Source organism: Stylophora pistillata, chromosome 1 (genome assembly GCF_964205215.1).
Source record: "Stylophora pistillata chromosome 1, jaStyPist1.2, whole genome shotgun sequence".
Lineage (NCBI taxonomy): Eukaryota > Metazoa > Cnidaria > Anthozoa > Scleractinia > Pocilloporidae > Stylophora > Stylophora pistillata.
Genome location: NC_142519.1, coordinates 44721254 through 44737315, shown reverse-complemented (window position 1 = coordinate 44737315; position 16062 = coordinate 44721254). Strand labels below are relative to the sequence as shown.

Sequence of the window (16062 nt, the reverse complement as noted above, 5' to 3'; positions counted from 1 at the left end):
CATTTGAACGGGCCAATAAAATCAAGCAGTAAAAGTCACGTGGTAAATATAACAGCTTTCCCACAGCTCACTGCAGTCGTGCTCTGTTATCAACCCGAAAGAAGACATGCATATATTTTCAAATGTTGCGATTCCTTGTTTTTGTCCTAAATAACTGAACATGACATTTGTGTTTCCGTCCATAAATGGTACGGTGAAGCCAAGAGAAAGAAGTGGTCATGTGGCGGTACATTACGATGGCTACTTGGTAGTGTGGGGTGGCTATTGCAACGTAAGTGAACTTTGAAATTAATTAACAACTCCATTGATCTCACTTTTTCGCCTTGGGTTTATTAGATAAAAGAAATTTTAGTTACCAAACAGATCAGAAGAAAAAATTATGGAAGACCAATGAGAGAAATTCAGTACCATGTCATGATTGGTTTTGGAGGGAGGGGGTAACTTTCTAAGGAAACTGTGGGTTGTGTGTGTGTGTTTGTGTGTGTGTGTTTGTGTGTGTGTGTGTGTGTGTGTGTGTGTGTGTGTGTGTGTGTGTGTGTGTGTGTGTGGGTGGGTGGGGGGGGGTGGTGGTCTAATAAAATTAATCTCCCTACTGTGGCCAATTTACAGTATCAAATTAGCTGATAGAATCATAATTGGCTTTGGTTTTCCATTTGATTGATTTAAGAGGAAGTGCAAGTTTAATCAAAGGTAAAAACCAGTTCCGGCCTGGGTAAATCACGAAATCCAAATGAGAACTGATCATTTGTTCATCCACTGTCTTGAAATGAACACTAAACTGATAGGGCAGTCAATCAGAATAAAGGTCCATATTGTATGAGATCACTGATTCCTCTTACAAAATATTGAACAATCATGATTCCTCGAGTGTGCATCGGATATGAAATGGTAACTAGCCAATTAGGCACGTGGCGCTGAGTTAGCTATAACCAATCTCATATCCAACAAATGCAAATGAAATAATTGTTTTATTAATTTTCACTAAATCCTGAACATTTGGATGTTTGGAGCTTTTCCCAGCTCTGTAACAATTGGTGCATTGCATTTCCAGATGAGGTGACTTGGAATATGAGCTGATCACTGGATTGGAGTGAAGCAGTACGAGAAATCAATATATGGTGTCCAATTTGAATCACTTTTGTTCTGGACTTACTAGCCTCATCTTGACATGGTCCAGAACAATAGCAATTCAAATTGGACACCATATTTCAATTCAGTGTTAGTATAAGAACACTAGAAATGCAATATTCAGAGCTAAAAACTAAAAAAAATGTATTAAATAATTTTTTATCACTCTTTTTTTGAGATAGGTAATTTTTATTTTATAATACATAGGGTGAAGAGCAGCTTCCTGGTTTTCAGTTTCTTGGAGACAGGTATCATCCAAGTAATGAAGTTTGGTTATACTGCATCGAGACTTCTACTTGGTGAGGATGCATGATGAGTAGTCTTTAACTCTTTTCTTCCTGACATATTACCGGTAGTATGCATATTCTCCATACCATTCTCTATACATTTCCTAAGGTGCTGATAAAAAGAGAATTTGTTTAACAATTCAGAGCTTTTTAAATTAGTGATCATTTCCTTAACCCTTAGACTCCCATGAGTGACCAATACGGAATTTCTCGCTACAGTATCAAGACAATTTCAAACAGACAAGTGATGAGAATATAGAAATTTAGCATAATTTCAGAGCTGAGCAAAGAGTTTCCAGCAATCTGATTGGTCGAGCGGTTCCTTATATGACGCTATGTAAACTGCTCCATGCGGTTTATATAAAATGATAAAATAAAATGTTAATAAATGTTACTAAAATATTATGATTTTAGAAATTTCTCTGTTGTTCAGCTCTGAAATTATACTAAAACAATTATTCACCTCAGGTTCGGTGATTGTTGTTGAATAATCCCCTCGACTTCGTCTCGGGGATTATTCGACAATATTCACCTCGCCTCTGACGAATAATTGTTAAATATAAACTAGGGGATTGGTAGTTGATCCAATACCACATTCTCAGAACTAATATCATAAGAACTGTATGGCAGACAGTATAGAGAATTATTAACCCCTTCCCTACCAAGGACGTATATATATGTCCTATGTTTTTGTCACTCAATGACCGAGGACGTATATATACATCCTCGAATAAAAAACATTAGCAAGAGCCCGGTTGTTCGCAATGCCTTTAATAAATTATCCCTGGTTGTTGAGAAAGGTCTGGCACTATATATAATTATTATGTTATAGAGGACCAGATGAATGAATGAATGAGACTGAACATTTATAATGGACTTTATTCTTTTCATGAATTAACAAGGGTAAATGCTATTTTTCAAGATTAGAGGTACTTATGTAACCAAAACAATAATCCTGTTAAAATCCAAGATGGCTGCTAGCGATTGAGGGGGATGAGCTAAAATCAGTTTTTCTTGGTTTGTAATTCTTAAAACCATTTAAAATGCTTAATATAGGTGAACATTTAATAATTTCAATGAGAAGTTTCTATTTTAAAAACAAATTTAGAATCTCATTAAAAATTCAATATGGCTGCCTGTTGGAGGAGGTGTCTGGCTGCGGAACAGTGTGGTAGGGAAGGGGTTAATGAAATCTTGGGAGTGAAAGGGTTAATTTATTCTTGTGACCTTAATTTTTGAACCAGGGGTGATATTGTAAGGAGAAATTACATGCTAGTTACTCTCAGGTATCAAAGGGTCAAGGAAGCAGTAATTGACTTCATTTGAATTAACTTGTTCTTGCTTGGGAAACTTGGACATTTGTGCGATATCTAGCCGTGCATACTGGCACTAGGTGGATAAGAATTAAAAAGCTAGTTACACCTTCAGAGCAACTGGTTTTTATCTTTAAATAATTGTGTTTTAGGAAACATGTTGAAACAAGCGGAGACATCCCCCCGCCCATGTCAGGATCAACAGCCTGTGTAATTGGTGGCAAATATATGTATATATTTGCTGGGCATCATGATGAAGGACCTTCCTCTACCGTGAGTCTTTTTGGCAACAAAATATTTGCCACTCATACATGCCTCTCAGATGAATAGTGCTTTTTATTATATAGATACTGATGAAATACCAGAATTTCTCCTTTTACTAAAAAATCATATCTTCACCGTGCGCAGTGAAGATACTAATTTTATCTTTCACGTGTGAGGATATTGGTGTGGCCATGGTTACCAACATAATTACCCAATTGCTGTTTCAAAAATGAATAAAAAAATGTTGTATTTTATGTGGAAATTTCATCAGTATCTATATAATAAACAGAACATTACATGGCTGCTTGGGGATACGAATTTTATCTTCAAGTGCTGAAAGTATCTCTCACGAGTGAGCGCAGCTCACCTGTGAGAGATACTTTCAGCACTCGAAGATAAAATTCGTATCCCCGCACGGCCATGTAATATCCTCTTTTTGTTCACACTGATTGGGTCATGAATAGAAAGTTAACTGTTAACCTCTGAGCAGCTGAAGAGATGCAATTGCACTTCAAGAGTTTAATTTCCAATAATTTTTTGTTATTAATATTGAAAGAAATAAACTTGTTTTTTGTATTTGTGTGGTATACACTGAAACAATTATTCACCTTAGTTTCAGTGAAAGTGGTAGAATGCATACACCTCCACTTTAGTGAATAATTGTTTGTTATGAAATCTTTAGTATTCAGATGGCATCTACATTAACCCTTTCACTCCAACCTAATATTTGAATATTTAACAATTATTCTACGAGTGCGCGTTGGATATGAGATGATAGATAGCCAACGAGGCGCGTAGCGCCGAGTTGGCTATAATCATCTCATATCCAACAAGCGCGAGTGGAATAATTGTTTTATTAAAAACGCCCCCAAGAAATTATTATTTTGTAAGAAGAAACTGGATTTTTTAGCTCCCTTTTGATTTTAAGCTGAGGCGTACGCTTACCATATTTGTAGATTATGGTATATTGGCTGATATACCATAATGGCTAAGCCAATAAAAAGTCTTGAATTGCATTATCCAATGATCCAGTTTTTAATAATTGATATTATTAAACACTAGATCATTGGATAATGCAATTCAAGACTTTTTATTGGCTTAGCCATTATGGTATATCAGCCAATATACCATAATCTACAAATATGGCAAGTGTACGTTTCAGCTTAAAATTAAAAGGGAGCTAAAAATTTAATAACATTTAAGAAAATTTAATAATTTAATTTAATGTTTTTAATAAAACAATTATTCCACTCGCACTTGTTGGATATGAGATGATTATAGCCAACTCAGTGCTACGCACCTCGTTGGCTATCTATCATCTCATAACCAACGCGCGCTCGTGGAATAATTGTTAATTAGATCATTCTCCTTTCTAGCCGTAACACATCTTCATGTGAATTAGTAATACCATAGGAGAATTTGGTGTCTGATAAAGACATCTACCAGTGATTAGTTTGAGTATAATTCTCATAACATATTTGTTAACGTATGGATATTATAGGGAAAAGTTACTTGTTTATCACTTCAGAGTATCAAAGGGTTAAAAACTTGATTTGAAACCTTGTCTGTTTTGTAAAAGCTGAGTTATAGTTTACCAATGCTTTCTGTTTAAAACCGTGGGACTGACTCTCTGGACCCTCATACTCTACAATGTTTCTTGTTTGTGTATTTTCTTCGATAGGTTTTTGTTTTAGGTTTGAACACATTTGTGTGGCAAAATCTGACAGAAAGGATTCAAGGCAATCCCCCTTCAGACAGGGACAAGCTGTGTTGTTGGACGCACAATGATTTGTAAGTCACATAATGTTATATTTGTTTGCTTCTATAAAATTGTGGCTGAAAATAATGATTTTACCAGCTCTCCTTTGTGGTTCTTGTCATAATTATCAGTTTAATTTCAGTTATCCTCAAATTTAAACTCAAGGTATTCATTTGGCCTTGGAGAATTCTCCAGTTACCATACAGAATATCCTAATGTGAGCAAATGCAAAGACTAGTTTCTGCGCACTTGTTTTTTCTGGTCACATATTAAGATTTCAGTGTGAAATAAAAGAGCAAGTTTTTTGCTACAATGCATCAATGTTATGTTATAACACAAATGGTAAACACCACAGCATACACTATATTTAGTTATGGATGCACTTGGGAGGTTTGCTAAGCACTCAAGAAGCAAGAGTTGCTTTCAGCATTATAGCCTTGCGTGACTCTTACACTTCTTTCATGTGCTGAGCTGCATTTGACGTCAGATATTCAAACTGTGTAAAGTTGTTATAATAAATTGTGAAAAGGAGAGGGTTGAAACCATAAAAATAATTTGCCAGATGATACAATATTTCTCTTTTGTTATGTGTACAGAATAGTGTACTTTGGAGGATATGGAATATCTCCTGATCCTGATAAAGTGGATGAGTCGTGTGGATTTTTCACATTTAATGCCAGTGTTGAGGAGCAATTTACGGTAAGTTTATAGACAAATGTCAAACTTATGTCAAAGGTAAAGCCTGCTTTAACGAGCAGGGTCAGTTGGGCCAGCGCTTAGTTAACTCCAGTTTCCGTAGCATGAAGCAACTAGGAGTATTTCTACTCCCCCCTGGATGGAATATTGCTAGTCCATTGCAGGGTTACCCCTAGCATTAAATTTGCTGGTACCCATTTTATTCTCCTGGGTGAATAGGGGCACTGTGAGAGTAAAAGTGTCTTGTCCAACACAATGTCCCCTGCCAGGGCTTGAACCCAGACCACCCAATCTTGAGTCGAGTGCACTTAACCATTAGGCCACTGTGCCTCTACAAACTTATGTCAAAGGTGAAGGATTACTCCTGCCAGAAACTAGTCCATGATTGTTTTCCCTATCTTTACCACTACCATTACCAAGTCATGTAATTATGAAAGTTATGTCAGGCATTATGTTTTGAGATTCCTTGCCTTGTGACCTGACCTTGTGAAGATCTTCAAATTAATTGCTAAAATTCCAAAATAGTTGCTGCCAAACAAGATTTTTCTCAGGAACCTCAGGCCACTCCCTGATTACATGTTCTAGTCTGACTCTGCTTTTTTCCCTCTCTTGGTGATCTGTTTGAGCAATAAGGTGCTATGCGAAAAGAACATTAAATTTATTTAATTATGACTTAATGTGACTGTTACAACGGCAGATGTTTTAGAACCACACTTTTTTTATACATACGGATGTATGTACAACTTTGTTACTGAGTTGTCTTTCTAAATGACACCATCCATTTTCAAATTTCTAGCACATTTTGTGACAATTTGTGAAGAGTTAGGTCACTCTTTGGAACTGCAACACATGAAAGACTGTATGGCATGTCCAGTGAACTAAAACCTGTATCATTTCAAATTTTTTATGTTTTCTGTGGTATCCTTGGCGAAAAGCGCAAAAAAAAAAACTGATCTCCACCTTCTTTTTATTTTGATTCACTAGGACAACAGAGGATGGAACAGTCACATGTTTGTTCTGGATACAGAACATTTGACATGGAGCCAACCACAAACAAAGGTGGGTTAAAATGGAGCATGTTTAGTACTGTTGGTTGAATATTCAATCATGTCAGTTTTGCTACAGTAGACAGAATGTGCATTTACAATTATAACAGTATCAAGAAAAATGCTTCATTGTCATAGCATTAATTGTTCAGATCAAGACATGTAAGGAAGCTTTGGCTGACTCATTTTTTTGTTCATTCCTTGGTGTTTTTATTTTCATTGGTGGTTTTTTCAAAGAAGAAAACAAACCTCTCTCTGGCAGTAATAATTTTCTAGCCAGGCTCAATAAGCAGTAAAGAGATTAGATTGATTCAGAATGGCTCAGAAATAGAGAAAAATTTGAACAATGGACTTGGAAAATCTGTGGCATAACATAATTTTTCCATGAATATTGAATGTGTAACTTTGTTGACAAAAACTGAATACAACTGGTGAGTCAGATACAAACTAAAATTTATGATGTTATAAAATACCCTCAACTTGTGTAGAACTTTTTATTTTTCTCAGCTACATTATTCCTAATGATACTATTTTTCTCTGTAGGGGAGAGCTCCCACACCGAGAGCAGCACAGGCTGCAGCTAAACTTGGAAACATTGCTTATATCTTTGGAGGAAGATACATGGTATTGTAGTTTGACATAAGCTGTCATACTTCCTATGTTTATCTTACAGCTTATCAAGTAAAATTATAAACTAAAAGATATACTTTCTTGTCTTATCTCCACATGCAGGAAAAATATGATTTTCTTAATAGTTGTTGCTAACAGTGCTGATAGTCTTAACTCTCTCACTCCCAGATCTCAGTTTACTGACTCTCCTTACTGTCTGCTATACAATTCGTAGGATGTTGGTTTGGAGAATTTGGTGTGGGATCAACTAAAAATCCCCTGATTTAAAATTTCTATTTTCTTAACACTTGTCTTGATATTGTAAGGAGAAATTCTGTCTTGGTCACTCATGGGAGTTAAAAAGGGTTACAGCATTTGGACCACAACCTCCCTAAACACCAAATTAAAACTGTAAGGGTGGAGAGATAATGCTGTTAAATCTAATAGCTCTTTGGTCTCTCTGCATTGTTAGACAAATTGCCCTTCAAACAAGGACCAAACAAGGTCAAGAATTGTCCATTTTACTCTATTGCGTGCTTGTTTCCTAAGTCTTTGAATAGTAGTGCGGCTAAGGGTGACCTTGTTATGATACATGTGTTGCTGCATTATAAACGTAAACTACTTTGTTATCATACTGGTCTATATCACAACAAGGTCACCTTCAGCCTCACTCCAAATCAAAGGCTTGGCAACCAAGTACAAAACTGGAGAATGGCCTATTACCAACTATTTGAGAAAAAATCACGTGGCCCATGTGTTTTGTTGATTTTAATTGGTAGGAACAACGGCGTAATGATTTGCATGCCTTTGACATGGACACCATGGAGTGGAGTGGCAGGTGAATACAACTTAACTCATAATTTTTTTTATTGGCTGTCTTTGCTAATTATATTTATTACTCAATTATAATTCATTGCTTTTTGCCAGATGTATGATCATAAATTTCTTTATAATGACACTTTAATTATTAATGATTTAATTAGTATTCCAACAACAGGTAATGTGCCAGACGGAAGAACATGGCATTCACTCTCTACTGTCAGTGACAAACATTTATTTCTTTACGGAGGCTTCAATAATCAAGCAGAAGCGTTAGGTAAGACTTCAAAGAACTTCAAATTTCTGCACCAAAGAGCATTGATGTTTGGATGTTTGGTTGATTTTAGGCCACCCTCATCCAGATAGGACAAGCACGATCTATACAAAAGAAAACTCTACAAACTGGCAAATTGAGCTGGTTTTTATGAAGAAACTAGGAGTTCTACTTTCCCCTCTGGATGGAATGCCAGTCCATCACAAGGTTCCCCCCTGCCCCTCCCATGGTGTTTCATCAGGCTCTCCTGAAAATTTGCTTGTACCCATTTATACACCTGGTTGGAGAGAAGCAAACAAACAAACAAACAAATACTTTATTTATCAAGGGTGAAATACATTATTACCCAAAGCTTGGTAGTTTATATAATGGCCCTCAACAAAAAAACAAAACATTAACATTCTAACATAATTTTAAATAACATTTTTCTGCATTCAATAGTTAAATAGACTTTAGCTCTCTTAAGAAGGCATGTTCTAGAGTTCAGCTTTTTTAGTGAATAGTCGATATGTAAGTTCCAAGAAAGATGGAACTTACATATTGACTATCTAATAAAAAAAGAATAAAGGCTGATAGTTTCTAAAGAAACTGTTTGGGGCTGCGTCGGTGGGGGTAACGAAATAATTTGGATATATCAACAAAGTTGAAATGGTAAATTGGCCACCGTAACGATTACAAAAGCTGACGTTTCAAGTTTTAGCCCTTCATCGGAGCGAATAGAGGAATTGTGGGTTGTGTGTGCTTTTAAAGGTAGAAAATGGAGCTACGTTATTGGTGGGAACATGGCAATGAGAAAAACATGAATAAATTAGTGGAATGAAAAGCATTCCCACCCATTCAAAGTTGATCCCCACAGGGATCAACGAACGCTTTTCATTCCACTAATTTATTCGTGTTTTTCTCGTTGCCATGTTCCCACAAATAACGTAGCTCCATTTCTACCTTTAAAAGCATACACAACCCACAATTCCTCTATTCACTCCGATGAAGGGCTAACGCTCGAAACATCAGCTTTTGTAATCGTTACGGTGGCCAATTTACCATTTCAACTTTGTTGATATATCCAAATTATCAAATAAAAAAGCTGAACTCAAGAAGCACGGTGAAAGAAAAGTGTTTTGCTCAACTCAGGGGCCTGGCCTGGTCTCAAACCCAGATCTCTCAACAGGGCTCGACACTTAACTTTTCAACTTACTAGTCAAGTGGCTAGTGACTACCTAGATGTTAGAACAATTTCAGTTTGTTTACTAGCCAAACTGGCTAGTGGAAATCGAAACCACTAGCCAAAACTGAATTTCTACTAGTCTGTGGCTTGTGGGGTACTAGTCAAAGCCCTGCTCTCAACCAAGAGTCCAATGCACTCACCATGAGGCCAATGGATCTTCCGCATTTTTTTTATATGGTTATGGTACAATTTCTAAGGAAAACATTGAAAATTATCGTAGATACAGAATAAAAGAATTGCTTTTCCGGCAACATTGCTGTTTTCAGGGGATGCTTATATTCTGGATACCTCAACAATGATCTGGTTTCAACTGGGCATCCCTTCATTGCAAAGGTACTTGTAATGAAAAAAGTGAAATCAAGTTACCGGGAACATTCTTGAGTACAATGAATAAGTAAAGAAACGAAATTAGAAGTTAATTCCCAGGTATAACTCCCAGGTATAACGACCGCCTCCCGGTTAGCTCAATGGATAGAGCGCTGGACTGTTGTGCGGGAGGTCGAGGGTTCGAGCCCCGGCCGGACCAACACTCAAGATCTTAAAGTAATTGAGAAGAATATGCTACCTTCCTATAACATCAAGAAATGGTTAGATATTCTAGTCTTCTCGGATAGGGACGAATAAATGGAGGTCCCGTCTCCTACATGGTTATGGGTAGGAGACGTTAATTTCCCACGCACGAGATAACTGTGTGATGGATGTCCTCCCCTAGGGTGGGATGGGCGGGTTAGGATTGATTGTAAAGCGCTGTTGATCTGTCATTGTAAATAGCGCTCTATAAGTGATTAATTGTTGTTGTTGTTGTTGTTGTTGTTGTTATAACTTTTCTTAGTTGTCTGATGTCACTGAGGATTCTTCAAAGAATGACACTTTCTGCCTTTGATTTCAGTAAACCCATGACTCGAATGTGGCATACAGCTTGCTGCACACTCTCTCCTGGAGAGGTTCTAATTTTTGGTGGCTGTGCCACTTCAGTGTTAGGTGCTGAACCGGTGAGCAATAAATAATTTTACACTCATGCCTTAGAGCTCATTATCTAGTCGTGGTATCCAAAGTGTTCATTAATGATATTAAATGTAGCATTATTATGTATGTGTTATTAGCTAGGTGTGATTTCAGGATAGCTGGATTTAGTTTATTTTCATACTCTATGTATTATATTCTAAAGACAGTACTTCAGGTAAGATGAACACGAAATAAGTAAGTCCTTGACGCAGTCTTAAGCTTACAGGATAGATCCTGGAAATTAGTTCATTGTTAAGGTGCGGCAAATGCGACAACCAACATAACCCTTCAACTTGGCTAGCAACATTGTTCATAATAATTACATTTAAAGAGGTTTACAATAATGTTAGACATTTAAGAATAAATATTAGCGAGAAAAACACACAACGTTTCGATGACTCCATGTCATCATTCTCAAGTGAGGAGAGAATAAAAATGAATAGTTAATTTATACCGTACGAAGGTGACAAACGTAAAAAGTAAATTTTTTTTTTTAAATTTAAATAAATAATTGCGCGTGTTGAGTTCATAAATTTAAACTATTAAATAAATAGTTTCGCGCGTATGGAATCCGATTGTTTGTTCAAAGAGGGCTTCATCTTCTTTATGAAAAGCATTTCATGAACTAAACAGTCCAGTTTCCCGGTGCACTTTTTAAGTACGTTGAAATGCTTGGTCAGGTCGCCGATGGTTTGTTGGCCGTAGTCGTTCTTTTATCTCGATGGCAGATATGCGTTGTGGAAGGGAGAACTTTAAACCTCGGGAGAGAACATGCTTTTGGAAGAATGAGAGCTGGAAAAAAACTCTACTGAAAACTGGAGCGGACACTTGCTGATGACAAGAAAGAGTTAAATGCCGCAACCCTCCGTTCTATTGCACTTAATTACATCGAGTGCAAATCACCGAAGCCGCCAAAACCACTTCAAAGGGCTATAAAGCAGTTGAAACGACTTGACAACATTGTCGTCACGAAGCCAGATAAAGGTACTGGTGTAGTCATCATGAGCAAATCTGATTATATTAACCTGCTGAGCCAGGCATCTATCAATGATACATCGAAGTTCACACCTGTCAGCCTGCAGAGACCAAAAACGAGAGGCCGCCCAGTAAAGCATTACCACCCTCTATTGGAGAAGGAAAAGCACCTTGCATCTGTTGTACGGAGGATCTTACCAAAGCAGATTGCCGACTGTGTTTGCCAGGCTGGCTCACGCCTTGCCCATCTTTATGGACTCCCTAAGACACACAAAGAGAATCTATCGATGAGACCTATCCTATCTGCCACCGGCACTTACAACTATGCCCTCGCCATGTGGCTTGATGGCAAAGTGAAGCCCCTGTCAAGCAATCGCTACACAATATCAGATACCTTCTCCTTCGCCGATGAGATTCAAAACCTAGTCATCGACGAGAATGACATTCTGGTATCCTATGACGTCACGTCACTATTCACTAATGTGCCGCTTCAAGAAACGATCGAAATCATCGCTGAGAAGGCGTTCGCTGACAACTGGTTTAATGCTACACACGACCTCAGCATTACAAAGCCTGAACTGGTTCAACTTCTAGAAGTTGCAACTATGAATCAACTATTCCAATTTGATGGCAATCTTTACGAGCAGTTCGACGGTGTGGCCATGGGTTCTCCATTGGGCCCACTTATGGCAAACGTATTTCTCTGTTCTATCGAAGAGAAACTAGATCAAGACAACAAGTTCCCTGAATTTTACAGAAGGTAAGTGGATGACACTTTTGCTATTGTCACAAGTGTATCAGCGGCAGAAGATTTATTATCAACGCTAAATAACTGCCATCCGTCCATACACTTCACCATGGAGCTAGCATCTGGAAACAAGTTACCTTTTGTCGGTATGGAAGTGCTCAAGAAAGGCTGTAAACTAGAAACTAGTGTTTATCGGAAACCAACAAACACACAGGCCTACTGCTTCATCACCAGAGCCACGTCGATGAAAGGTACAAGAAATCACTACTCAAGACCATGTTGAATCGTGCATTCCGCCTGTCGTCCACATGAGAGTCCTTCAAATCTGAATGTGATCATCTAAAGATGATGTTTACAAACCTCAGGTATCCCGACCACCTCATCAATTCCACCATCTCTCACTTTGTCACCTCAGTTAGGTCGGAAAACCCTGGAGTGTAAGCTCAATTATCCATCAACGAAAATGCTGTTCACCGAGTGGTTTTGCCTTTTAAAGATCAAAAGTCAGCTGACGCAGTGAAAAGGCAATTATCAGATCTAAGCAACAAAATCGATCACACCCTTCAACCTGTGTTCAAGAGTCGCAAAATCTGTGATCTGTGCGATGCAGAGTACGTCGGGTACACCAGCCGGAATTTACATCAACGTATTGATGAGCACCGTAATTCGGCCATCGGCAAACATCTAAAGAACGACCACGGCCTACAAACCATCGGCGACCTGACCAAGCATTTCAACGTACTTAAAAAGTGCACCGGGAAACTGGACTGTTTAGTTCATGAAATGCTTTTCATAAAGAAGATGAAGCCCTCTTTAAACAAACAATCGGATTCCATACGCGCGAAACTATTTATTTAATAGTTTAAATTTATGAACTCAACACGCGCAATTATTTATTTAAATTAAAAAAAAAAAAATTTTAACTTTTTACGTTTGTTACCTTCGTACGGTATAAATTAACTATTCATTTTTATTCTCTTCTCACTTGAGAATGATGACATGGAGTCATCGAAACGTTGTGTGTTTTTCTCGCTAATATTTATTCTTAAATGTCTAACAAAATTTTATGATAATGATAGTAATTCTGAATGATTCGTAGTAAACTAAACTCAATAACCGTGATGTATTTTAAACAACCGTAGGGTGGAAAGAGTTTACTTAAGAGATGTCAGGTGAACTGCAACAAGTAATATTTTCTTGGTATTCTTTTTTCTTACAGGAGCACTGTGACAGTGTCCTGATCTTTAGGTTTACACCTCAGCCTCTGAACTTGTAAGAAATCATTTTTCATTTTCTACATGCAAACAGCATGGGGGGAGGGGAGGGTGGTAGCTTAACACCTGTGTGTTTCAGTAGCTTCGATGCCTCGGGGAACCTGGATTTATATTTAAGCAAAAGAACACATTTTTATGGGCTCTGTAGCATGACAAAGCCACACGGGATGTTGGGAGAACACGAGGAAAGCTGGTAAATCACAAGCCGAAGGTGTTCTGCCAACATCTCATTATCATCATCATTATCATTATCATGTTTTAGTATAATTTCAGAGCTGAGCAAAGAGTTTCCAGCAATCTGATTGGTCGAGCGGTTCCTTATATGACACTATATAAACCGCTCCACGCGGTTTATATAAAATGTTAGAATTAAATGTTAATAAATGTTACTAAAATGTTATGATTTAGAAATGTCTCTGTTGTTCAGCTCTGAAATTATACTAAAACAATTATTCGCCTCAGGTTCGGTGAATATTGTCGAATAATCCCCTCGACTTCGTCTCGGGGATTATTCGACGATATTCACCTCGCCTTCGGCGAATAATTGTTAAATGGAGCCAGGATAAAGATACTTTCTATTGCTTTTATAACATCACTAGTTACATGCAGGTTCTATAACCTGATTGAGCGTTTGCTTGAAAACTAAATCGACCCACCAGATGATGCTTACTGTGTTCAATACGTTATAATTGATATTAATGGCAACTGAATAATGTTTTTTCTTTCATCTCAGATTGTGTGCAGATACAGTGGTCAACTGTTATTCAACCCTCCAAAAGCAGCTCAAGTCGCTCCCAAAGAACCTTCTTACATCACTCTTTCTGCACAGGAGACTGCAGGCCAGCGGAAAAATATAAATAACATTCCTCAGAATCTCTAGAATTCCAGTCGCAAGATCTGTCACGGGATTGCACATGCTGGGTTGCCCATTTTATAATTCTGGGCCCAGTGGTTTGAAAGCCTTTTTTTTCAGATAATTTTCTCTATTCTTTTTAGAACATCGAAGTATCAAAATGTAGATTAAAAGAATTGTGTTGAAATGTCTTTTGAAGCTTCCAAATGTGGAAGATAGAGTTTACAGAAACCCTAGGTTATCTTAACTAAGCTTTGAACAAGTAGGCCCAGGAGAGGAATTGCTAAGCTAACGGCCACTATCAGAATTTCTCCTTGCCTGCAGATTTAACAGGTTTATTCAGAGTTAGATTTTATAGTTTGGGGTGCATACATCTTGAATAGTAACCTGTTTATTTCAAGGTGGTAGTGTTGTCTTATGGGCACGTTAGTGTTGGAATGTGCCATGTGCTGTCGTAGATCAAGTCCAAATAAGTCTAAATATAAAGATTTGTAAGATTCATTCGTGAACGTGAAGTACTGGCGAACCTTCTGAAAGAGTAACAACAACAACAGAAACCTGAAAATCTTCAAATGAATCCAACTGGTGGGCCAGAACGGAATGTGATGTACCAGGGGCCATCAGGCATGGTATAGCACATTTTTCGGTCATACAGTACGTTTGTTTATGTGGCAAATAATTTTCTCCAGGTTAATGTAGCACTATAACCTGTGTAAATACGGTAAAGATAAATTATTGCAATAAACTATAATGTATATATATACATATCAGATATTTTACACATTTATTTTGAGTTTCCTGAATCAGACACCATTTTAATTACATGATCTCGAAAGACATAGTAGAAACGCCTGAAAATGGTCAAACTGACGGCCTAGATCTAAGAATCAAATTCACGTTTAGTAATCGTGTTATAGAGCCCAGAGCATCAAACTGGGTATTTAAAACTCTTTTCTTATTCGTGGTTCCCAAATTACACTTCCGGGTTACCCTCCCAGATTCATTGCTTAAAGTCTCCATTGAATACTAGCTAATCACAGTGGAGCATGGTGTTTCCTGAATAGCAACGCGTGCTCACTCGAAGAAAAACACCCTTGAAATATTGCAATCCGGAATCGTGTTCTGTCCCCCTGAATTTTGGATTGATAACATCGACACCTAAGCTACCAAAACACTAAACAGTCAGTCAGAGGAGAGAAAACTTAAAAGAAGCCAATTAAAACATGGTTTCAGCTTGGCATCTGACTGATTGAGAGTGCGTCACGGCTTTTCAAGCGAGGCGAGGATGTTTAGTAACTAAACCCCTTCGGGCGGCTGGTATGTCGGCTGATAATGTCCGCGGCTGAGAGATTGTCCGAAAAATGAATATTGGGCCGAAAAGCGATGCTTCGAGGGCAAATATGAAATTTTGAGAACAATCTCTCAGCCAAGGACATTATCAGCCGACATACCACCAAGCCAGAACGGGGTTTATTTATTTTATAACCCTCTTATTAATTTTCACATTGCAACTAAACTGCGCTTAAACACAGTAAAAAAGCCAGTGGTGATCTGATGGCGAATGCGCGTGATTGACGCAAGCAAGCGAAAAAAACCAGTTTGGTTTCTTTCCATGTAAATCGCAGCACGGAAAAGTTGAAACTCTTGTGTTGACTACGTATGTTTCTTTTTCACGGAAAAAATCGGAGGACAAATATCGACGCGGACGGGGGTTATTACGTGATAACTGTCCTGTGATTTTGCACCACGTGACGTAAAGTAACCAATAAAATCGCGCCAAAATTAAT

The 16062-nt window shown here is 37.7% G+C and overlaps 1 protein-coding gene across 1 annotated transcript; it reads left to right on the top strand.

Annotated features, from left to right (window-relative positions):
* The first annotated feature begins 66 nt into the window (after nucleotides 1–66).
* LOC111325200 (kelch domain-containing protein 2) lies at nucleotides 67–15045 on the top strand. Its single transcript, XM_088758948.1, has 13 exons — nucleotides 67–271; nucleotides 1336–1427; nucleotides 2881–3001; nucleotides 4674–4783; nucleotides 5348–5450; nucleotides 6432–6506; nucleotides 7037–7117; nucleotides 7882–7940; nucleotides 8086–8198; nucleotides 9687–9753; nucleotides 10310–10412; nucleotides 13368–13420; nucleotides 14156–15045. The coding sequence occupies exons 1-13, from the start codon at nucleotides 161–163 to the stop codon at nucleotides 14277–14279; spliced, it is 1212 nt and encodes a 403-aa protein (XP_088615074.1). The 5' UTR covers nucleotides 67–160; the 3' UTR covers nucleotides 14280–15045.
* Nucleotides 15046–16062: the final 1017 nt, after the last annotated feature.